At 41.2% G+C, this 18653-nt stretch overlaps 1 protein-coding gene across 1 annotated transcript in view; it reads left to right on the top strand.

Moving 5' to 3' along the window:
* The window catches only part of LOC307268783 (chemokine-like protein TAFA-5), a gene marked incomplete at both ends in the record, with an annotated part of 82574 nt that overhangs the window by 26419 nt on the left and 37502 nt on the right, over window positions 1-18653 (top strand). The window contains one exon of the mRNA XM_080051529.1: window positions 12079-12228. Coding sequence (XP_079907655.1) covers window positions 12079-12228 — 150 coding nt within the window. The remainder of the gene's footprint in view (window positions 1-12078; window positions 12229-18653) is intronic.

Below are 18653 nucleotides of genomic sequence, written 5' to 3'. Positions count from 1 at the left end.
CAACACTGTTTTTGTTGCATGGAATTTATACCTGTAGGTCCAGTTTTTTTATTAGCAGGAGAATCAACATCTTAAACATTTCGTGGGCGCTTCTTGAGCTCCTGCACCAGTGTCAGGGGGTGACACCAGTTTATAAACGCTGTCATATTGAGAAATACAGCGAGTGTTTTGTGGAGCTGATAGTCCTAATCAACTTTGTGTCGACTCGTTTTGGGCGATGGCGTGAATGTAACCGACATTCATTTATATGAAAAAGTTACACACTAAAGCTTTAAAAGGAAAATCCCAGCATTGCATTGAGGGCTCCATGACAGTTTGGCTTCTATCAAGCCTTAATACTTATTTTATTTTACATATTTTTTATACCGCTTTTAAGACAGAAGACAGAGGATAGAGTTAAACAGAAATATTCAGAACCATAAAAGCAGATGAAAAAGCAAAATGGCCTACCGGGGAACGATTGAGAGATTGGGGACACACACCAGCGGAAAGACAGACGGATCAGAAGACAGATAGGACCGGGAGAGGCTGGCAGACGCAGCGGTGTGTGTGTGTGTGTGTGTGTGTGTTTATGCCCCAGCTGAGCCTCAGCACAGCAGCAGCACACAGAGGCCAAGTTAAATGGGGAGGGGAGATTAAAGGCAGTGCCGGGGCCATGCAGCCTCTGTATTCAATCACCGCTCTCTGCCACACACCTCAGCCTGCATGCTGATGGAGCCACACTCAAAGGAACCATGCACCCCTAACCACTCCCATACATATACAAGTGCATACTTATCGACATAATATCATACTAAAAGCATTTTAACGTTGTTTATTATTCATCTTTAACCATTTTGATTGGCGCTGTAAGTATTCCAATTATGTATTGATAAGAGTTAGTAATTCGGCATCAAATTCTCTTAGATATACAGGGTATCTATTTTGAAGTTTATAAGAAAATGCCAACCACACAGAAGCATTGGGCCCTGTGTGTTTTTCTTCATTTTCACGTCTGGTTGGTTATGTGGGAGAGTCTGTGACCATCTACTGACCCCGAGTTTATTACCGCTATACTCAGACGGGGAAGGAATATCCATATGCAGCCACTTTGACACGCTATTGTGTCAGTGTGAGGAAATGGAGCGTTGCTATTTGACATTTACCCGCGCTGTCAAGAGTGATTTTCTGCACTCTATTCTGGCAGATCCTGCTCTAAAAATCTGCCACACTGTTGCTCTTATAGGGTCGCTTGCTATAGCAAATGCAAGTTATTTACAATTACAATGTTTGCACTAAAATGTCTATATTGAATGAAGACTACATTTCGCCACTCGGCTGACCTATACACATCCCCTTTTAGCATTTAAGGCACAAGTGTAATTTGCATGCAGTTCTATAATGGAAATGTATTGCAGCAGTCGCATTAAACTGCTAAACTAAACAACTAAATGAGCCATGGAGAAGGCTTCTTTGTTTTAGTAATTGTTTTATTCTCACAGGACAACAATCCCAGGATCCATGCATGCATTTTCCTATGCGACAGGATCAGATTTCTTATATTTTTTTAATTCATTTTGGAAGCTGAGGAGATGGTTTGCACAGGAAATGGCTGCGCAAAAGATCACAAAATACACATGTGTCTAGCGTGTCTAACCAAGGACAAGAGCAAATACCCCTGCCTTTCTTCAAGCTGTTCCATTTTATCTTCACCACCCACAATCTCTTCTGCAGTAGAAAAGCCGTAGCAGCTCAGCCTGACCAATAACACTTATCGCTTTCTATCCGTAGACGTCGTAGCCTCAAGCTGCTGTTCCATTTAAAGCTGTGGTAGTCCCTCCAGCTATAGAGATACATAGCCTCTGTGACACCCTGATGCTAAAACGTTACGCCATTTTCCTTTTTCGCATGTTGGTGACTGGCCTTTTGACGTTATAGTCATTGTTTACTCCTGGCCTGCACCGCATTCTCCCTAATATCAGGTTTGGCTTGAAAAAATATGTCAGGCTTATGTTTGTAGAATCCAACGTTTACCCCACAACAGCAGGTGAATGCTTTGGAAGTGTGGGACAAAAGAGTTTCCTGCTAAAAAAAAAAAAAATAGAGAGAGAGAGAAAAAAAAAAAGCTTTGTTTGCCTGATATTCTGTTGGCAAGAAGCCGGAGATGCTGTTGTGACTGTCCTGCCACCTGCTGAGTGCCTCTTTGTGTGTGTGTGTGTGTGTGTGTGTGTGTGTGTGTGTGTGTGTGTGTGTGTGTGTGTGTGTGTGTGTGTGTGTGTGTGTGTGTGGGGGGGGGGGTGTGTGTGTCAGAGTAGAGACTAAAAGGAAGATGGAGTGAGAGAAGGTAAAAACAATTGCAAAATAAAGCAACTGCAGTTCAGCTAGCTTCCACCTTCCTACACATGCAATAAATAATCCATGCATAGTAAACACACACACTCACACATGCTCACAGATGCTTCATATATATTTTCACATTCATGCTCAACTAGCCCCCCTGTTTAGAAAGCCCTATCTGACATACCTTGATTATTTCCCCCCGAGGGTACAGAAAGGGAAACATTAGTAGACTTTATACCCAGGGGTCTTTATCCTGCATATCATGGCCACATTTAAGGGACTTCAGTGTATCATCGCTGCTCTCCTGTGGGAGGTGAAGAAAAAATGTGCTTAATTGTGGTAGCGATTTGGCACTGGTGTGTGTGTGTGTATATGCACATGAGCTTTTCTTTTTCCAGGGTTACCGGGGTCATTTGTTCTCCCAGTTCTCCCTCGCCGTTTTAATTGATGATCATTCATTGTTTTGCGCCAACATCCCGGTTATTAAGCAGAGTTCATTATTCTAAAAACACCAGCGCCGGGGAAAAGAGGCCATCTCGTGGGAAAAACTGTAGTCTTTGCGGAGATTCACACAAGGTCACAAAAGGAGAAAAAAGAGGGCCCAAGCTTCATTATGAAAACCCTTTGTTGAGCTATACGCGGGGACACAATTGGAATTGTTTTAATCACAAGTCAGTGCAACAGAAGAATAATGCATTAGGGCTTTGATAACAATGTGTCTCTCGTATAGCTCCCAGTGCTCTTAATTCTGTTGAAAGGAAAAGCAATGGCATCCGAGGACATTAGCGATGTGATGATGAGGTCTCCAGTCTGGGTCTGCTGTTGATTAAGCCGTTGATTAATTTGCAATTACGTAAAAAAAAAGGGGGGTTATGATAATACATCTCAGAAGCAATGTGTTTAAAAGATAAGATGAGTCCAATGACATGTCCTCAAATCAGAACGACAAATAGCCTACCACACATTTAAAAAAAAAAAAACATATACTGTCGCATTTATTCTTGAAAATTAACAATCAAAAACCATTAATAGATTTTTTAGTTAATAGAGTTGTTGTTAAGTGCTTCTCTCACTTATCACTAATCTGTCATACTGTGTTTTTTCATACATCCATCCACCCCTATGAAATATATGAGGAAATGGGTTTTAAGTATATACTAGTCAGCTCTACAACGATGGTAGTGGCTCTGAAATGCTTTACTTTGCAAGAGCATGCTAACATGTTTCCTATCACAATTTGCTAGCATGCTGATGTTAAAAATGTTTACTTTTTTCACAATCTTGGTTTTAGGTGTTCACAAGCTAATGTTTGCTAATTACCTTTTAGGACAGTAGCCTAGAGTGATGTGCTTTTAGCCTTACTGGTATTTGGTCAAAAACCAACATGTACTGTCCTAAATATTGTGGTTGTGCTTTAAAATGAACTTATTTAATATTAGGCTTTACGATAAGAGCATATTATTATTTTCATGAAACTTGGAGGAAACAACGGAAGTTCAGTTCTAGTTTTTGTTGCATCATACACTTAGCTAATGTGTGTGTATGAGACATAGGTACATCTTGTTATATTTGGCATTCATATACAGCATTTGTGTGTGTATTAAGTGCTTTATATTGTGGTGTGTATGGGCATTGTTGCGTCACTGTGCCCAAGCAATTTAGGGAAGAAGAAAAAACAGGCCGAAAAAGGAAAATCAAATCACTTTGCAGAGTGGCTCCACAAAAGCCATCGGAGCGCTTCTAGACGAGCTCGTTTCACCCAAAATAGATGAGTGGGACCAGGGTTTCTGTCTCTTCTCTCCGCTCATGCTGATGAAAGAGCGCTCCCAATGAGAATTCACTCCATAACTTTCTCTGACTCATGGCAGCATAGGCAGGGTATTAATAATTTCAAGGCCCGGCTTCACAATGGGTTTTTGGTCACTCTATCAGTGTTGGAGGGGGGAAATGGATATCTACTCTAAGTCCAGGCAGTTTGTAGCGAGTTTAAGTCTTTTTTTTTCTAACAGCAATGTACTGCACTATACAAGATGGTGGAGCATTATCTGTAGCTTCTTTCCTCTTGAAATTAATCCGATTTTGCACCCTATTTAAATTCAGAACAGAATGGCTAGTCAAAGTGTAGAGTTCAAACATCTTTCTCCAACAGTTAAATGGGCAAACAATATTAGTCCCCAAAGTTCAAGAGAGGGCTGGAGCAGCCAATTAGTTTGACATTTTTCCTCAAAGAGCCAGGCTAGCTAAGCCTCCCTGTTCCCGGCAACCTCTATGCTAAGCTAAGCTAATTAGCTGCCGGCGCCAGCGTCAGATTGAAAGGACAGATACTTAAATGGCAATTTTCCCACATTTTCCTACGCAATGAAATGTACAAGCATATTTCGCAGAATGTCAAATGAACCCATTTAAAAATGTGTGGCCTTCTCTTGGCACTCTGTGACCCATTACTCAATTGTGCCCAGTCATTGAAAGTTAACCTGAACTCAATTTCTTCAAAGGATTTCTATTCTATCATGCCACCAAATTCATCTGAAACACATTTTATTTTTGCACCTGTAAAAAATCAAGGACACAGACACTACACATTCTTCAAACTGCTTTCATTGATTGAGTAGGTCTAGACTCTGAATAATTTTGAAGTTGAAGAATTAAGTAAAAAGAGAATTCACTGTTTTCTTGGCCAGGTAGTTTGGGAGATTTCATGGGGGGTAGGGGGGGCTATGCTCTTTTTACCTAAAGCAGTCATTTCGTCCAATCACGTCTGCCGCATGTCGCCACTTCCTTTTTAACAAGGTTTCTGATTAGACCTGTTAAAAGGATTCATTTAAAAAGCAGCCCGCCAGGCCTCAGGGTACAGAGGGAGGACATCAAGGTTCTACTAATGCAAGCGCTTGGATCCCAAAATGGAATTTTTCAGACTCGCACAGCTTTGGCGCAGGACACTTCTCTCTCATTTTCCAACAGCTGTAGCGTGCTGGAGTGACATTGCATTTTAGTCTGGCACCATCTACCATGTACACACACACACACACACACACAAACACTGTCCTCTCCAATAGAGCAGATGTGACGCTGGTTTCCAACTATATCAAGCTGCCATGTAGCGTTTCTGGGACAAGTGTAGAATCTGTGGGAAAGACATTTTATATTTTGTTTTGCAAGGCTTTAGCCATTACATGCATCGTTTTGAGGTTTTAGAAAAACAGCATGTCTGTGTGTTGGCAATCTTTATTTTTCATATTGCCTCACAGCCAAACATAGACACTGAACACACACAAGCACACACGCACAAGCACACACACACACATGCACACACACACAAAAACTAGTCATTCCGCTCCTCAGAGGCACCATGACAACACAGTTTGCTTAATACACAAATCAATGCTGTATTTCAGCATTTATTGTTCTTCACCTTACACTGCATATTTGTTTTAGCCCAGCTAGCGAGATGGCTGTGCCCCATGTATGCCAATGTCAGTGGCTTGGTTGGCCATGTAAGAAGGAGGATGGCTTTTAAACTCTTGTTCCCCATAAGACATATCTAAAGCATTTCTAAGAAAAGGCTTACCTGTTTTGGAGTGTTTTCATCTCATACAATGCAGCCTATAATACAATATCAGAAATTGAAACCTTTTCTTTGAGATAAAAGCAAGACTTTTGCTTCAGTGATTTTTATTTCTCTACACTTAAAGGTCTTTTATTTTTGTTGAAGTAAAATTCTAGTTGTCGTCAAAGGTCTTCAGTGTGAATAGAACCAATGTGTATTTCAATCAGAAAAGCCCCTCTTAGTTTTTCTCCTTAATGCCATTCAAGTGACATTAGGGCTCATTAAAAACCCATTCTGTCAGACGGCACTTCAGTAGATTCCGTGGCAGCGACGCATTTCTGTGTTGAATGTAGAAGGACACTCGTAAAATACTTGGGGAATTAGCTGTGTCTTGTGCAGCACAGTGGGAGTATACGCAATGCCAGCATGGCTTATTTCAGCACACTGCAGATTTTTCAAAGGACAAAAAAAAAATTACCCAGCAAAAACCACACATTTTTTTATACATATCCGAGCATTTGATTGAGCAGATGGGGTCTTTTAGAGGCAGCTTTAAGTTGTATTTTGATCTTGTGAGCAACACAAACAAGTCATTCTTAAAAAAATTAATCAGAAAGAGCCTCTTGAAAAATATACAAGGAGTAGAGGAGGGGAGGGAAAAAAAAACCTAATGTCTCCCGGCACCGTGGCTGTGCTGGACATTTGTCAAATGGCCGTGTTTGGCAGTGCAATTGTAATGTGCTGAGGAGCGCGAGGAGAAATAATAAAGCACGGGAGCATGTCAATAACATTACGTTGTATTAAGCCGTACGCTCTGCCACATGAATCCATCTTCTTTCCACAGTCGGAGCTTTCATTTCACTCTAGGGTGGCCACACATACATTTTAATCAGCGCGTTTGGCCGGCCAAGCTGACAACTGCTTCGACAACAGCAGCTGATAAGGGTGATGATAAATCATTGCGCCGCTGGTACACGCTTTTGGGGTTTGTTTTCTGAGGACACCTGCCAAATTCAGATTCTTCCCCACTATTCACCAGGCTATTTCAGGATACGGCGACATTACTCTTTCAACCTTTTCAACGCACGATTTCTGGCTGAATTTTTTCTTTTATGTTTCTATTTGATGTTTTGGATGTAATGTATTTTATTTATTTCAATTTGGTCCCCCTCGGCTGTTATAAATGTGCTATATAAATAAAGTTGACTTGACTTGACTGAATGGCTTTGTAGAACAATCATACATGTTTGCATGTTTGTGAAAATATACTATGCAATTTTGAGTCTGACCAAAAATACTATATTTTTTGGTCTAAATGTGTAGTTGTTCTTTCCAGAGACTGCTCTGTTGGAGCTGAATCTTGTAATATTATTATTTTCCAACCTTTTCTGCAGATTTCTCCAGGCCTAACGAAAATGATAATTATTTTGTGTGTGTGTGTGTCGAGGGATGTTTGGTTCAATTTATTTGTTGGCTTGGTTTGTTTAGTTTTGCTATGTTTAAGAGGCAATGTACGTGGTATATCTGCAGGCACTGTGCTCTGGAGGCTGAGCCGTGGGGACGCTCGGAGCAATTTGAGAAATAGAGTTGAGATCTGCGTTATTGGGGACTGAAACAAGCTCTTTCTCAAGTTCCCTCACGCAATATTTTAAAGGACTGCAAAAAAAAAACACCTAGAATACTTACAGCTGACACCAACTTTAGAACTCTAATACTCTAAGGTTATTTTCTATGGACTGTTGTAGCTACCATCTCAAATACTTTTATATTTGGGATTCACACCCCAAATATTAGGGATAGAAGAATGTGTTGGGGAGCTTGAATTGGCAGCTAAGATGAGATGACCTTATACCACTGATGTGTATTTAGGACTTGCCTTTCTGGTCCGTCTTAGCCAATGCCGTTGTGTTGATTGACTGATCAACAGACATTCTCAGTGGATGACTCTTTGGATCAAAATTAGAGTTTTTTATGTATGCTGTGAAATGTTTCAATACTTTCTGGTGGATTTGACACAACATTTTTGTAGAGGTATTCATAGTTCCCTGAGGATGCATCCTAAATGATTCTGGTGATCCTCTGGCACACTTTAAAGGTAATACGAGGAACTTTTAAACATTTCTGAAACAGTCTAATTTTTTCTCTGATGATCATTTACATGTAACAGCAAACGAGACCATCCATGCAAAGAATGCTTTTTCCTATAGTTTTACTTAATGCTTTTGTCATGGACACGCTCACCCCAGGAAAAAAAGCTGGCTTAGTAAAAACACTGCCACCTTTGTCCAAAGGGGGCGCAATAATTCACACTAACTGAAAGTTCCTTGAAGCACCTTTCAGCCAGTATCAGCAAATTAATCAAATATGGCAAATTGTCAATTTTTGATTCAAACAATAGAGTTTCAACATTCTGAAAATGCATTGTTAAAAAGCAGAATCAACAATAAAAAAAAATGTACACTACTTTCCCTTATTGTAGATGTCAACTGCTGAAACACTTAAATGCAGCTTAAGGTTGAAGAATTGTCCTCAACCCTATGGACCATATACACATGTGGCAGCACAGATGTTGCAAATAATTCATGAGGCAGTGCATAATGATTGCGTTTTTATCATCCCCCACAAAAGAAGTCAGTGCAGCTGTATAGGAAGACAATATACAGTACTGTAAATGACAATGCAAGACAGAGTTGAAATTAATTCAGCGTCCCCGGCAGCTACAGCTGGGACAGTAAAAAAAAAGCGAATAGGGCCTCGTTTGATGAAACATAGGCAATTAATGAGCTCCGTCGACTCAAGAAGGCAACAACAAGAGAATAGGACGTCTAACTCAGCCGCAGTCTATGAGCGGGTTGACTTCACACGTGGTACCTCGGCACCACAGCGATCCGCGCGATTACATAAGACTGAATTGAAAAACAGACTTTTGCAGATTTTTTTTTTTTTTATGTTGCAATGGAAGAGTTCCAAAGGAGATGGAACTGACAAAAAGTTGAAGCAGGAAGAAGGCAGAGTGGAGTTGACTCACAAGAGATGGTGGGTAGGGTAGGAAGGAGGAAGTAAAACGCGCACACATCACACACACACACACACACACACACACACACACACACACACAGGAGCTTGCATGACAAGTCATTATGCGGCATCACCCAGAGGAGACAGCAAGAGTTGCAAGAGGGAGGAGGAGGGAGCTAAGTGAGAAGGCATCAAGGAATGTAAAAGGAAGAAAGAGAGGACCAAGGAAGAGGAGGAGAGCAGCGGAAAAAGGGATGGTGAAGGTGTTGGGGGGTGGGGGGTGGATTGGTTTTGGATCTCGTAAGTGCAAAAGACATGACAGATTGGATTTTGTTGGGGTTCGTCTTTTTCCTTTTTCGAACAATTTGTTGAGACATCTTTCAGCACAATTGTAGTCATTTCTCCCGTCTTCTTAGAGGAGTTCTATTTAAAGCTATAGTGGGTATCTTTTTCATATAAGTGAATGTCGGTTACTTCCAAGCCATTGCCAAACGAGCTGACACAAATTCATTAAGCCTATCAGCTCCACAAAACTATCTTTTTATTTCTCAGTATGGCAGTGTTTACACACTGGTGTCACCCCCTGTCACTGGCACAGGAGCTCAGGAAAATCAAGCGCCCAAGAAATGTTGCAGTTGTTGATTCTACTGCTAAGAAAAATACCTGGACGTACAGCAGACGGTATACAATCCATGTGTGATCGACGAAGGCTTACCTCACATAGATGTGCCGACAGTGTTGTTGTAATTACTCAGAATTCCTCCTTGGGGTGACATAAGTTACGCACTACAGCTTTAAAAGACATACGCACCACTAAAGTATGGCTACTGGCTTTAGAGTTGTCACACTACAGAGGTAAAGATGGCTAAATACTAGTATTATAGGACACTTCCAGTACTTGTGCACTAGTTCAAGTTCACTTGTTATTAAAACTATATCCGTATATGCAGCAGAATGGTTTCATTTCCCCCGGTGCCAGCATAACATATTGACAAAACGTTGAAGAATGGCACAAAGATAAAAGCATTTAAAGTGCATTGGTGCACAAGTTGAAATATATGTGTCATATTATATTAATGAGTTAACAGCTAAAGGCCGAACAGAGACACAGCAGGCTTAATCGTATCTGCTGCTAAGAGAATGATTTTTGTGAAGTGGGAAGATTCCCTCAAGTCAAGAAAGCTTTTTTCAACTGCTAGTGCATTTTTTGAAATCTCTGTGGTACATAGAGAATAGCTGCCTTTCATTATTACAAATCTGCACTTGAATTAGATGAAACCAGAACTGTGACGCCAGTGCCCCAGTGGCCTCCTCTTTTCTTTGTTTTTATTTCCTTTCTTTTTTTGTTGGAGCGTGTGTACCTACTATTATTTTGGAACTCTCACTAGTACAGATCACCAGCTAAATTTGATGTTTTATTATCAGTTGTGCCCATCCCATACCCTCCTTATCCCTTCCCACCTGCATAGTGATGTATTGTTGTGATTGTTGATCAGCTCATTGTCAGTGTTGTATATCTCTTTCTTCAATATATTCCCATATGCAGTGAATTCAATTATGGAAAGAATAGAGAGAGAAATGTACAAGCGGAAAAGCAAATTGATGAATAAATGAATAAGGATGGGAAGATTGGAGCAGGGAATATGCCAATTATACTTAATGTGACTAAAGTCGCATACATATTTGTTCCATGTAAAATATACATTGTGATATGGAAAATACACATGCAGGCACTGCTTTAAAGGCGAAATTTGTTACTTTGTGTCAGTGACGTGGACATTTTCTAAGGTATATTCTCATAACTAGATAAGGAACACTGTTTGAAGACAGAAAGACCTGCAAAGTTACTGTTTCACTGTTGTTTACAACGTCAGGGACCCCTCATATCCCAGTCTTACATTAGGTGTCAGGTGCCTCTAAACAATTTGGTTTTATTCAATACTATGAATTACGTGTAGAGTAAAATATGTTTTGTTAACTAACTGCAGGCTCTGCAAATGTTAACAAATCCCCCTCCCCCTGAAACTGCATAGTGCACCTCTTAAAATGCTGTAGGCACACAGACACATTATTTCCTCCCTGACATGTGGGGCCATTGCCACCACAGGTAGCAGTGTGTGGATGAATCCTGATAGATCCCCATTACCCCGGGTGTGACCCCTCGCCGCTCAGTTCATTAAGCCAGCCACCCAAGTGTTGGGGACTCAAGTCCAGATTTAATCACAACTTCCAGCCTCTTGCCAATCACAATTAGATCCTGATAAGCCTCTCCAGGATGGCACCCGAGGGCCCCGCCACACAGACAAAGGTTAATTTGCGAGCAGCAAGGGCCCTGGCTACAAGGCCAAAGGTCATCTGATTGAATATATGGAGGGTGTGTGTGTATGTGTGTGTGTGTGTGTGTGTGTGTGTGTGTGTGTGTGTGTGTGTGTGTGTGTGTGTGTCTAGTCTAACATTGGGGATGGGGGTGCACTTCTTGGCAGCAATTACAAAGTTCATCAGTATTCATGCATTTCATTCATGGCTAATGGATACATTACCTTCAAAGAGGTGCGCTGATAGGATGTGGCCCCTTAATGGGAACTGGCTTGTGGCTAGTCTTTAGGTATAGCAGAAATGTAAAAGTAATTTCTTCACCGTTGCCTTTTATTGAAAGTCCCTTCACACATGCGGTTACATTAGTGAGCTGCTCTGTGCTCGTCTGCTTGTGTCTGAGCAATCCCCTGGAAACGTTCTGTGTTAGGGATCTGGGGTTTCTCGAAACTTAAAGCCTATTCTGAAAATGTATATTTCAAAATGGTTTCCTCTCTGCACCATTTTACAATTGATTGATTTGTATTGTTGTTTTCTTTTTCTTCTTTTTAAAGGAAACCCAATATTTGTTGACAATAGGTTACTGTTGCTGATGCTAGCTAACAAGCTTGTTGTAAATGTCAGCTAACTAGCCTTTGGTATATTTAAGATTAACTTGCTTGTCATTGGCTGTGTGACATCACTAAGCCAGTGTTTGATCTGCGTGACTCTACTGTTAAGACATTTTAACATTTCAATGGCTATATCACAAAAGTACATCAAACAACTGACTCTTTAAGACCTACAAAGGACATCAGAAGAGACAGCGCTAGTTCATTTTGCCATGTTCGTGATGTCATCTCTCTGACCTCGCTGTTGTGTGGTGCAATGTCGTTTTGCAGGCCAGCTGGCAGCGGGGACATGTGAGATTGTGACGCTGGACAGGGACAGCAGCCAACCGCGGCGGACCATCGCCAGGCAGACGGCCCGCTGCGCCTGTAAGAAGGGCCAGATCGCCGGGACTACAAGAGCCAGACCTGCCTGTGTGGACGGTAAGAGGAAAGGGGAGGGACATGTGTCTGTGACTTTTACATTGAGCTGTGTGTGTGTGTGTGTGTGTGTGTGTGTGTGTGTGTGTGTGTGTGTGTGTGTGTGTGTGTGTGTGTGTGTGTGTGTGTGTGTGTGTGTGTGTGTGTGTGTGTGTGTGTGTGTGTGTGTGTGTGTGTGTGTGTGTGTGTGTGTGTGTGTGTGTGTGTGAGAGAGAAATTAAAGGTGCTCCGAGGAACTTTGAGCTTTTGGTAAGTCTTGCAACCCCTTTGGACAAAAGTGTTTTTTTTTACTATGCCAGCTAATAGTTCCAGGGTGAGGGACCCATGACAAAGGCATTAAGAAAAATTATATACAAATAGCATTCTTTGCGCTTATGGTCTTGTTTGCTGTAATTTATGATCATCCGAGGAAACATTTGATTGTTTCAGAAATATTCAAAAGTTCCTTGTAGCACCTTTAAGCATACGATTTGGCCATATCCAAGTGTTAAATCGAGTCAATCAGTCACAGGGCGGTAACAGTTTTTTTGAGCTTTTTAAGTATAGCGAAGGCAGCTAACAGTGGATAAACCTACAATGTGGAGCAAAGTGGATCACAGTGCTGTCTTTGTGATGTTAGGAAAAGCCTGCAACAAATCAATTTACACTTGAATCATTAAAAAAATAAAATAAAAAAATGGCTGCAGGGGGGTTTTCTTAAATCCCCCAACAACAGATGGACTCCTATTTCATGGAATACTGTCACTATTTGTACTAACAGTCTGCACAGACCCTGCTTTTGTGCAATTAGTATCATCATAAGAGCTGAAATGTTAAGATGAGTTAGCTAATTGAAAAACTATAAATTAATTGGAATTATATTTCTACAGTCAAATAGTCTTCTTCGTAGGCAAAAATGCCAAATGAAACATACTCTTTTATCATTTCAAATGTGAATATATGCTTGTTTTCTGATATGGATACAACTAGTTACGTAATTAAATATCAGTGTGTTTTGGACTTTTCAGTCAGTCAAAACAAACAATTAGAAGTCGTCACCTTACGCTCTGGGAAACTGTCAGCCCTTTTTTTCTTTTCTATTTTCTGACATTTTCCAGACGGTTAATCAATTGAATGAGAAAATAATCAGCAGAGCGATCGTGACGGATCCATGCACATTTACACTCGGCGGAGATCTTAAACATTCACTTAATTGTGTGTGTACAAATGTAAATAGAAAAAAAGAACGCTCCCGCACTCTGTTCATAGTTAATTTGAATAGAATTAAATTACTTTTATTGAATATGTGGCCAAGTGTAAGCCAATGAGCAAATGTATTGCAAAATGGGTTGCTTGGATACATCGCATATTCTCCTACACGTCTGGCTAAATGCGGATGTGCAAAGGTCCCTATTAAAATGTTAATACTGTCAGTCAACTGTGTAAGCCGTGTATATTTTAGTAGTGACAATGCATATTGACGATACGTTGACAGGTTTTTAAATGGTTTAGGGAGCTTAAGAAGTAGATTTTTCTCAACTTAATTAAGTTGTAATAAAAAGAAAAGAAAATGAAATCCCCAAAAGATAATACTGTTGTACTTTGTGTACAGTGCTGAGATGGAGTCTGCTAAGTTGTTGCCAAGGCTTCCTCACATATGTCTCTCGGGGAAGAAGGTTAAGCCATTTCTCTCGTCACCATTTTGCTTCCATGACAGCTCAATACTTTTGGAGAGAGAGAGTCCTCAGATGGGCTTGAATGATGGTGTGACTCTTGGGGGGGGGGGGTTCTTACATCTCTTCATGACATATTCACTGCCGTCCCTCTGCCTCTTAGGGCGCCTGTCACACTTTCTCTATCTCTCTCACATGATATGTCTCCCTGCCTTGGGGGAGAGTGTTAGGGAGGGGAGGGCTATGTGCACAGGTTGACGGCAAAATAAACAGCTCTGTTTGTTAGGAAGTAACCTGCAGTGAACTCTAGACTCTGGATCACTTGTTTTTTTGTTTTCTTGCCTTGTGATTCCACCGTGGCTTCACAGTTTGTGTCTCCAATTGGCAGAGCTGCCCATCCTGTGCTGTGCGCTGTGTGACTGTTGTTTACCTGCTGATCGTACTAGGGGGAATGGTACTGTCTGGGGGTTTACCTATTTGTATGTGGTGGGCACAGATGAACATGACATCCAAGATTCCGAGACTCCAAATTCAATTTCCCTCTTCGGCCAAACTGCTTGTCACTGAGATTTGATCACCTTAGAAAGAAAGAAATCTGATCTTGTAGACATGCCCGCATTCCCCACCTGCACAGTGGAGTCACTTGGCTGTCTCCTTTTTGCCAGTGAATAAGTTGTGTTGATGTTGCATATATCCCACAGCATCCAGATGATATCGGGGAGGCATTTGCCACAACGTGGGCTCGGCGGTGCACTGTGGCATTTTGTGTGTGGGCTACATAGATATAGTCTTTCTCCTGAAGAGAGCTTAGGCTTATCAGCTGACTTTTGAGAGACCTGCGCACGTGGGACGGCATGCAGGTTCGCAGTACAACCAAAACTAGCGGACCAGAAATAAATATAGATGGATAGAATCAGGCTGTGCTGTTATGTTTGCTTTGTACGTTTACAGTGAAATGTACTAGTGCCATTAGTGCTGACATACATTAAGGCCTACACAAGTCAAATGAATTGCTGTACTTTTTATACACAACAGCAATCCCATGTGACATATTGCATTAAAGCCATTAAAAAAACACAAAGGAAATGCAGCATAAGCAATAAAATGCTAATCACAAGGTTAACAAAAAAAATGTTAAAGTCCAAACAGCGAAATAGATGCTGAAAAAGGAAAATACAAGATGGATAATTATGATGGATAACATAAAAGCTTTCAATCTGAAATGAATGGCAGACAAAACTGTCAAAACTGTCAAAAACAACCTTTCATTTGACATTACATTACAAAACAATAGAGAAAATAGGGAATTTTTAAAGCTCTCAGGCACAGTTTAATTCTACATGCAACAGTTGCTTATTCATGATCTTTCCCAATTTACTTTGAAGCACTAGTATCGGCCAAAAGTGGATAAAAGGTTATTTGCACTTTTGCCTGCAGCGAGGAGGAGGAGGGGGTGCTAGGGTTGAGTTTCGACCTTTTTTCGAAATCTGCTGAATTTCACAGTGCTACTGCATACACCCACTCTACAGTACAGTACATCACTCATAGGTGTGAATGTAATGAACTGGCCTCCTGTCAAGCTTTGGACACTAGTGAATGTGGAGAGGAATTAGTATACTGTATTTGATCCTGTATGTTTTGTTATATATGTAGTTGTACAGCATATGTCCACATCTGGGCACACATACACACAACTACAAATAAAATACACAGTCTTTTTGTCTGCAACGTTATTGAAAATAACTGCATGTTCATGTCTCACTCACTTAAGGACATAACACACTACATTCAACAGCATAGTTAGTTACATTGCAGATGTGTTTGTTAGATTTCATATTTGGCTCTGAGGATTAAACATAATGCACCCACGCTGTGAATGCATGTGGCACTTCCGTGTGTGCATATTTATCAATGTCAGAGCAATGTCACTTCTCCGCCCATATTGTCACATTGCTTCCTGTCAAAAATAAAACAAGACACACATACAGTACCTAGCGCACACACCTTTACCGCTGTTCGCGTTACAGAATCCCATGTCTGGTATCCACCGATGCTATCTTATTTGTTTATTCAGACTCAGACTGTGCTAACTGTGGGGACATGGAGAGAGGGAGAGGGAGAGAGAGAGAGAGAGAGGGAGAGAGAGAAAGAGAGAGAGGGAGGGAGAGAGAGAGAGGGAGAGAGGGAAAGAGAGAGAGAGAGGGAGAACGAGAGAGAGAGTACCCCCAAACGCCACAAAAAATGGGATTTCAATCAGTTTTAATCTACTCGAGTCCTTGAGGTTTTGCTCTCTGTTGTAATGTGCCTGCGCCTTGGCTGACACGATCTGTGTCCTTCATGCTTCAGACACTGCGTCCCCCCCCCACCCCCCCATGCAGCATAATCCTCAGCTCCATCAGCAGTCTCACCTGGCGTCGGGGACTGTATGGGGTAATGAGAACATGAGAGAGTCCTGTAGTGCCACTGATCCAGAAGAAGTCCAATCCCCTTTGTTGTCCTGCGTTTTCCCATCTTTTCCTGTTGTTGCCGGGGCGGGTTTATTGCTTTGAGGATAAGTCGTCGACGACGCAATAAGCTTTTTTTTTTGCCGTACCTGCACTGTACCATAGGAAGAAAGCGAAACCTTAAGTATTTTTATTTTATTTTATTTAAATTTTTTTACCGCCAGCTCTTTTGTTTTCATATGCAATTAGATTGATGTGGACTAGGGATTACTTGTATTGACTTATTTTACTGGCTTGTATTGTTTGTTCATTTTATCGTTAGTCAATTGTCCAGCCCCTTGACTGACTATGTAGCTACTGGATACTTGAATTTCAAGTATCTCTCTCTCTCTCTCTCTCTCTCTCTCTCTCTCTGCGGCATGAAATGCTCATGCCTCATTCTGGCCCTTTCTCTTTCTCCAGTTCTTATTATTTCCTCTCTGCCTTTTTTACACTTTTTTCTCTCTTTCATGTGAACTCTCTCCTTCTAATGGTCTCTTTATCTCTCTGTCTCTCTCTCTATCTCTCTACTGTATATCTTGCACGGCTCTACCCATTTGAGGCCTCTACGGTGCAGCCTAGTGTTGCATAAGAACACCCTCTCCCATCTGCAATTTCATGCTCTTGAGCCCTTTTTTACCTCCGTGGTTGATGACTTTAAAGAGAGCTGATATTGATTCTTATTAGCTGGGCTAGAGACCGAAAGAGAGACTATTTCAGAGGGGGAAAAGAGGGGGAAAGCCGCTGCAAAGAGAGTGATGGAGCTGCAGCAGAAAAGAGGGCCAAACTCCAGAGACTTGGTGGAGCTTGTTGAGGGTCACTGGTGGTGGCAGTGACAGCTCAGCGGTGTAGTCCCCCGCCTGAAGGGGGGAATGTGTTTGTGTTTGGTCTCCTTTTGCTGTGATGATGGTTTTGCAAGGGCTCAGGCCTGCGGTTAAAAACGGAAACAGCAGTGTGTGTCTGTGAAAAAGCAGGTTGTGAAAAAGAATGATGCATATACTAAAACATAAAAGCAAATTAACCAAGTGCCTTTATTTGCGTACTGTACTTACTACTGAAGTACATTTTCAGGTGGTGTGATTGTTTCCTCGCTGTTGAAACTGCCTAAGAGTATATCGAGAATGTACAATTTGCTCCCTAGCCCTAACCCCCTAACCATAACCATAACCCTACTTCCACATGAATGCATCAGTAAAAATGATTTTGTAATATAGGGGAGAACGGGGTAATCTGAGCCACTTTTTACATTTGCTCCCCTCTAAGCGAGCTAAAATGATTTATCACTCAAATTTACACATTTCCCATTAATTCAGGATGTTTCCTAGAAATGGGGGCATTAGCCCAGTTTACCCCAGCTGTGGGGTAAACTGATCCACTTACTTTTTCCACTCTGAAACTACCATAACAACACATATTGTAACAGTAAGAATCCTGAAAGCTAGCCACACATTCCAGAACTAATGTCGGACTAGTAAAAGAATGATGGGGTTTGGTCAATTAAGCAAAGCAAATTTTCTAAACACTTGAAAGTAACTCTGAACAAAATACAAAATCAAATACAACATATTATAATTCAAAAAGTTTTAATAAGATTCAAATGAAAGATAGAACCAGTTAGATTAGAACACAGTCTGGGGGTCAGAACACAGGACCCTTAGAGCCAGCTAGTGTCTGGGGGTCAAAGCATAGGAAAATCAGAACCAGCGAGAACAGCCTGGGACTCAGAACACAGGAGAAGACCCAACTGGATTATAACATCAGCCTGTCATACTCTACAACTAGGCCTACTCTACATTCCAGCCCTGAAGGTTACAGAGAAAGACGAGAAGGTGCTCTTTCTGTGTGGTTGCCCCAAGTTGTCTTCCTGGTGTATGTCCTTGGCATGATGGATTTTTTACAATGTGTATGACATTAAAATAAAACATATGTCATGTAATATTACATTAAAATATGTTTAAGACTAAACTTAACTTGTGCCTTATGGTGGGGGAAAGTGAGACAGTGGCTCACTTTCCCCCACAGCATTTGGCTCACTTTCCCCCACCACCACAATTTGAGAAAAAACTACCTCTCTTAGCATTTCAGGCTAATCTTCAGTTATCAGCATCACATGGTTTCATATGTTGGTAGTTCATCAACACGTATGATATAAGTTTTTCTACGTGAATACATTTGCTTTGGCAGAACAGTTGATTAAGTTGACAGCAAGAACATTTACTTTTACATGCAAAATACCTATTTTGGTGAAAAAAACATGCTTACCACAGCACCATGAGGTCCTCTCTTTCAGGGC

Source organism: Ammodytes marinus (assembly GCF_949987685.1).
Source record: "Ammodytes marinus genome assembly, chromosome: 22".
NCBI classification, from domain to species: domain Eukaryota; kingdom Metazoa; phylum Chordata; class Actinopteri; order Uranoscopiformes; family Ammodytidae; genus Ammodytes; species Ammodytes marinus.
Note: the sequence above shows the minus strand (reverse complement) of the source record. Positions and strands in the feature narration are given on the sequence as shown.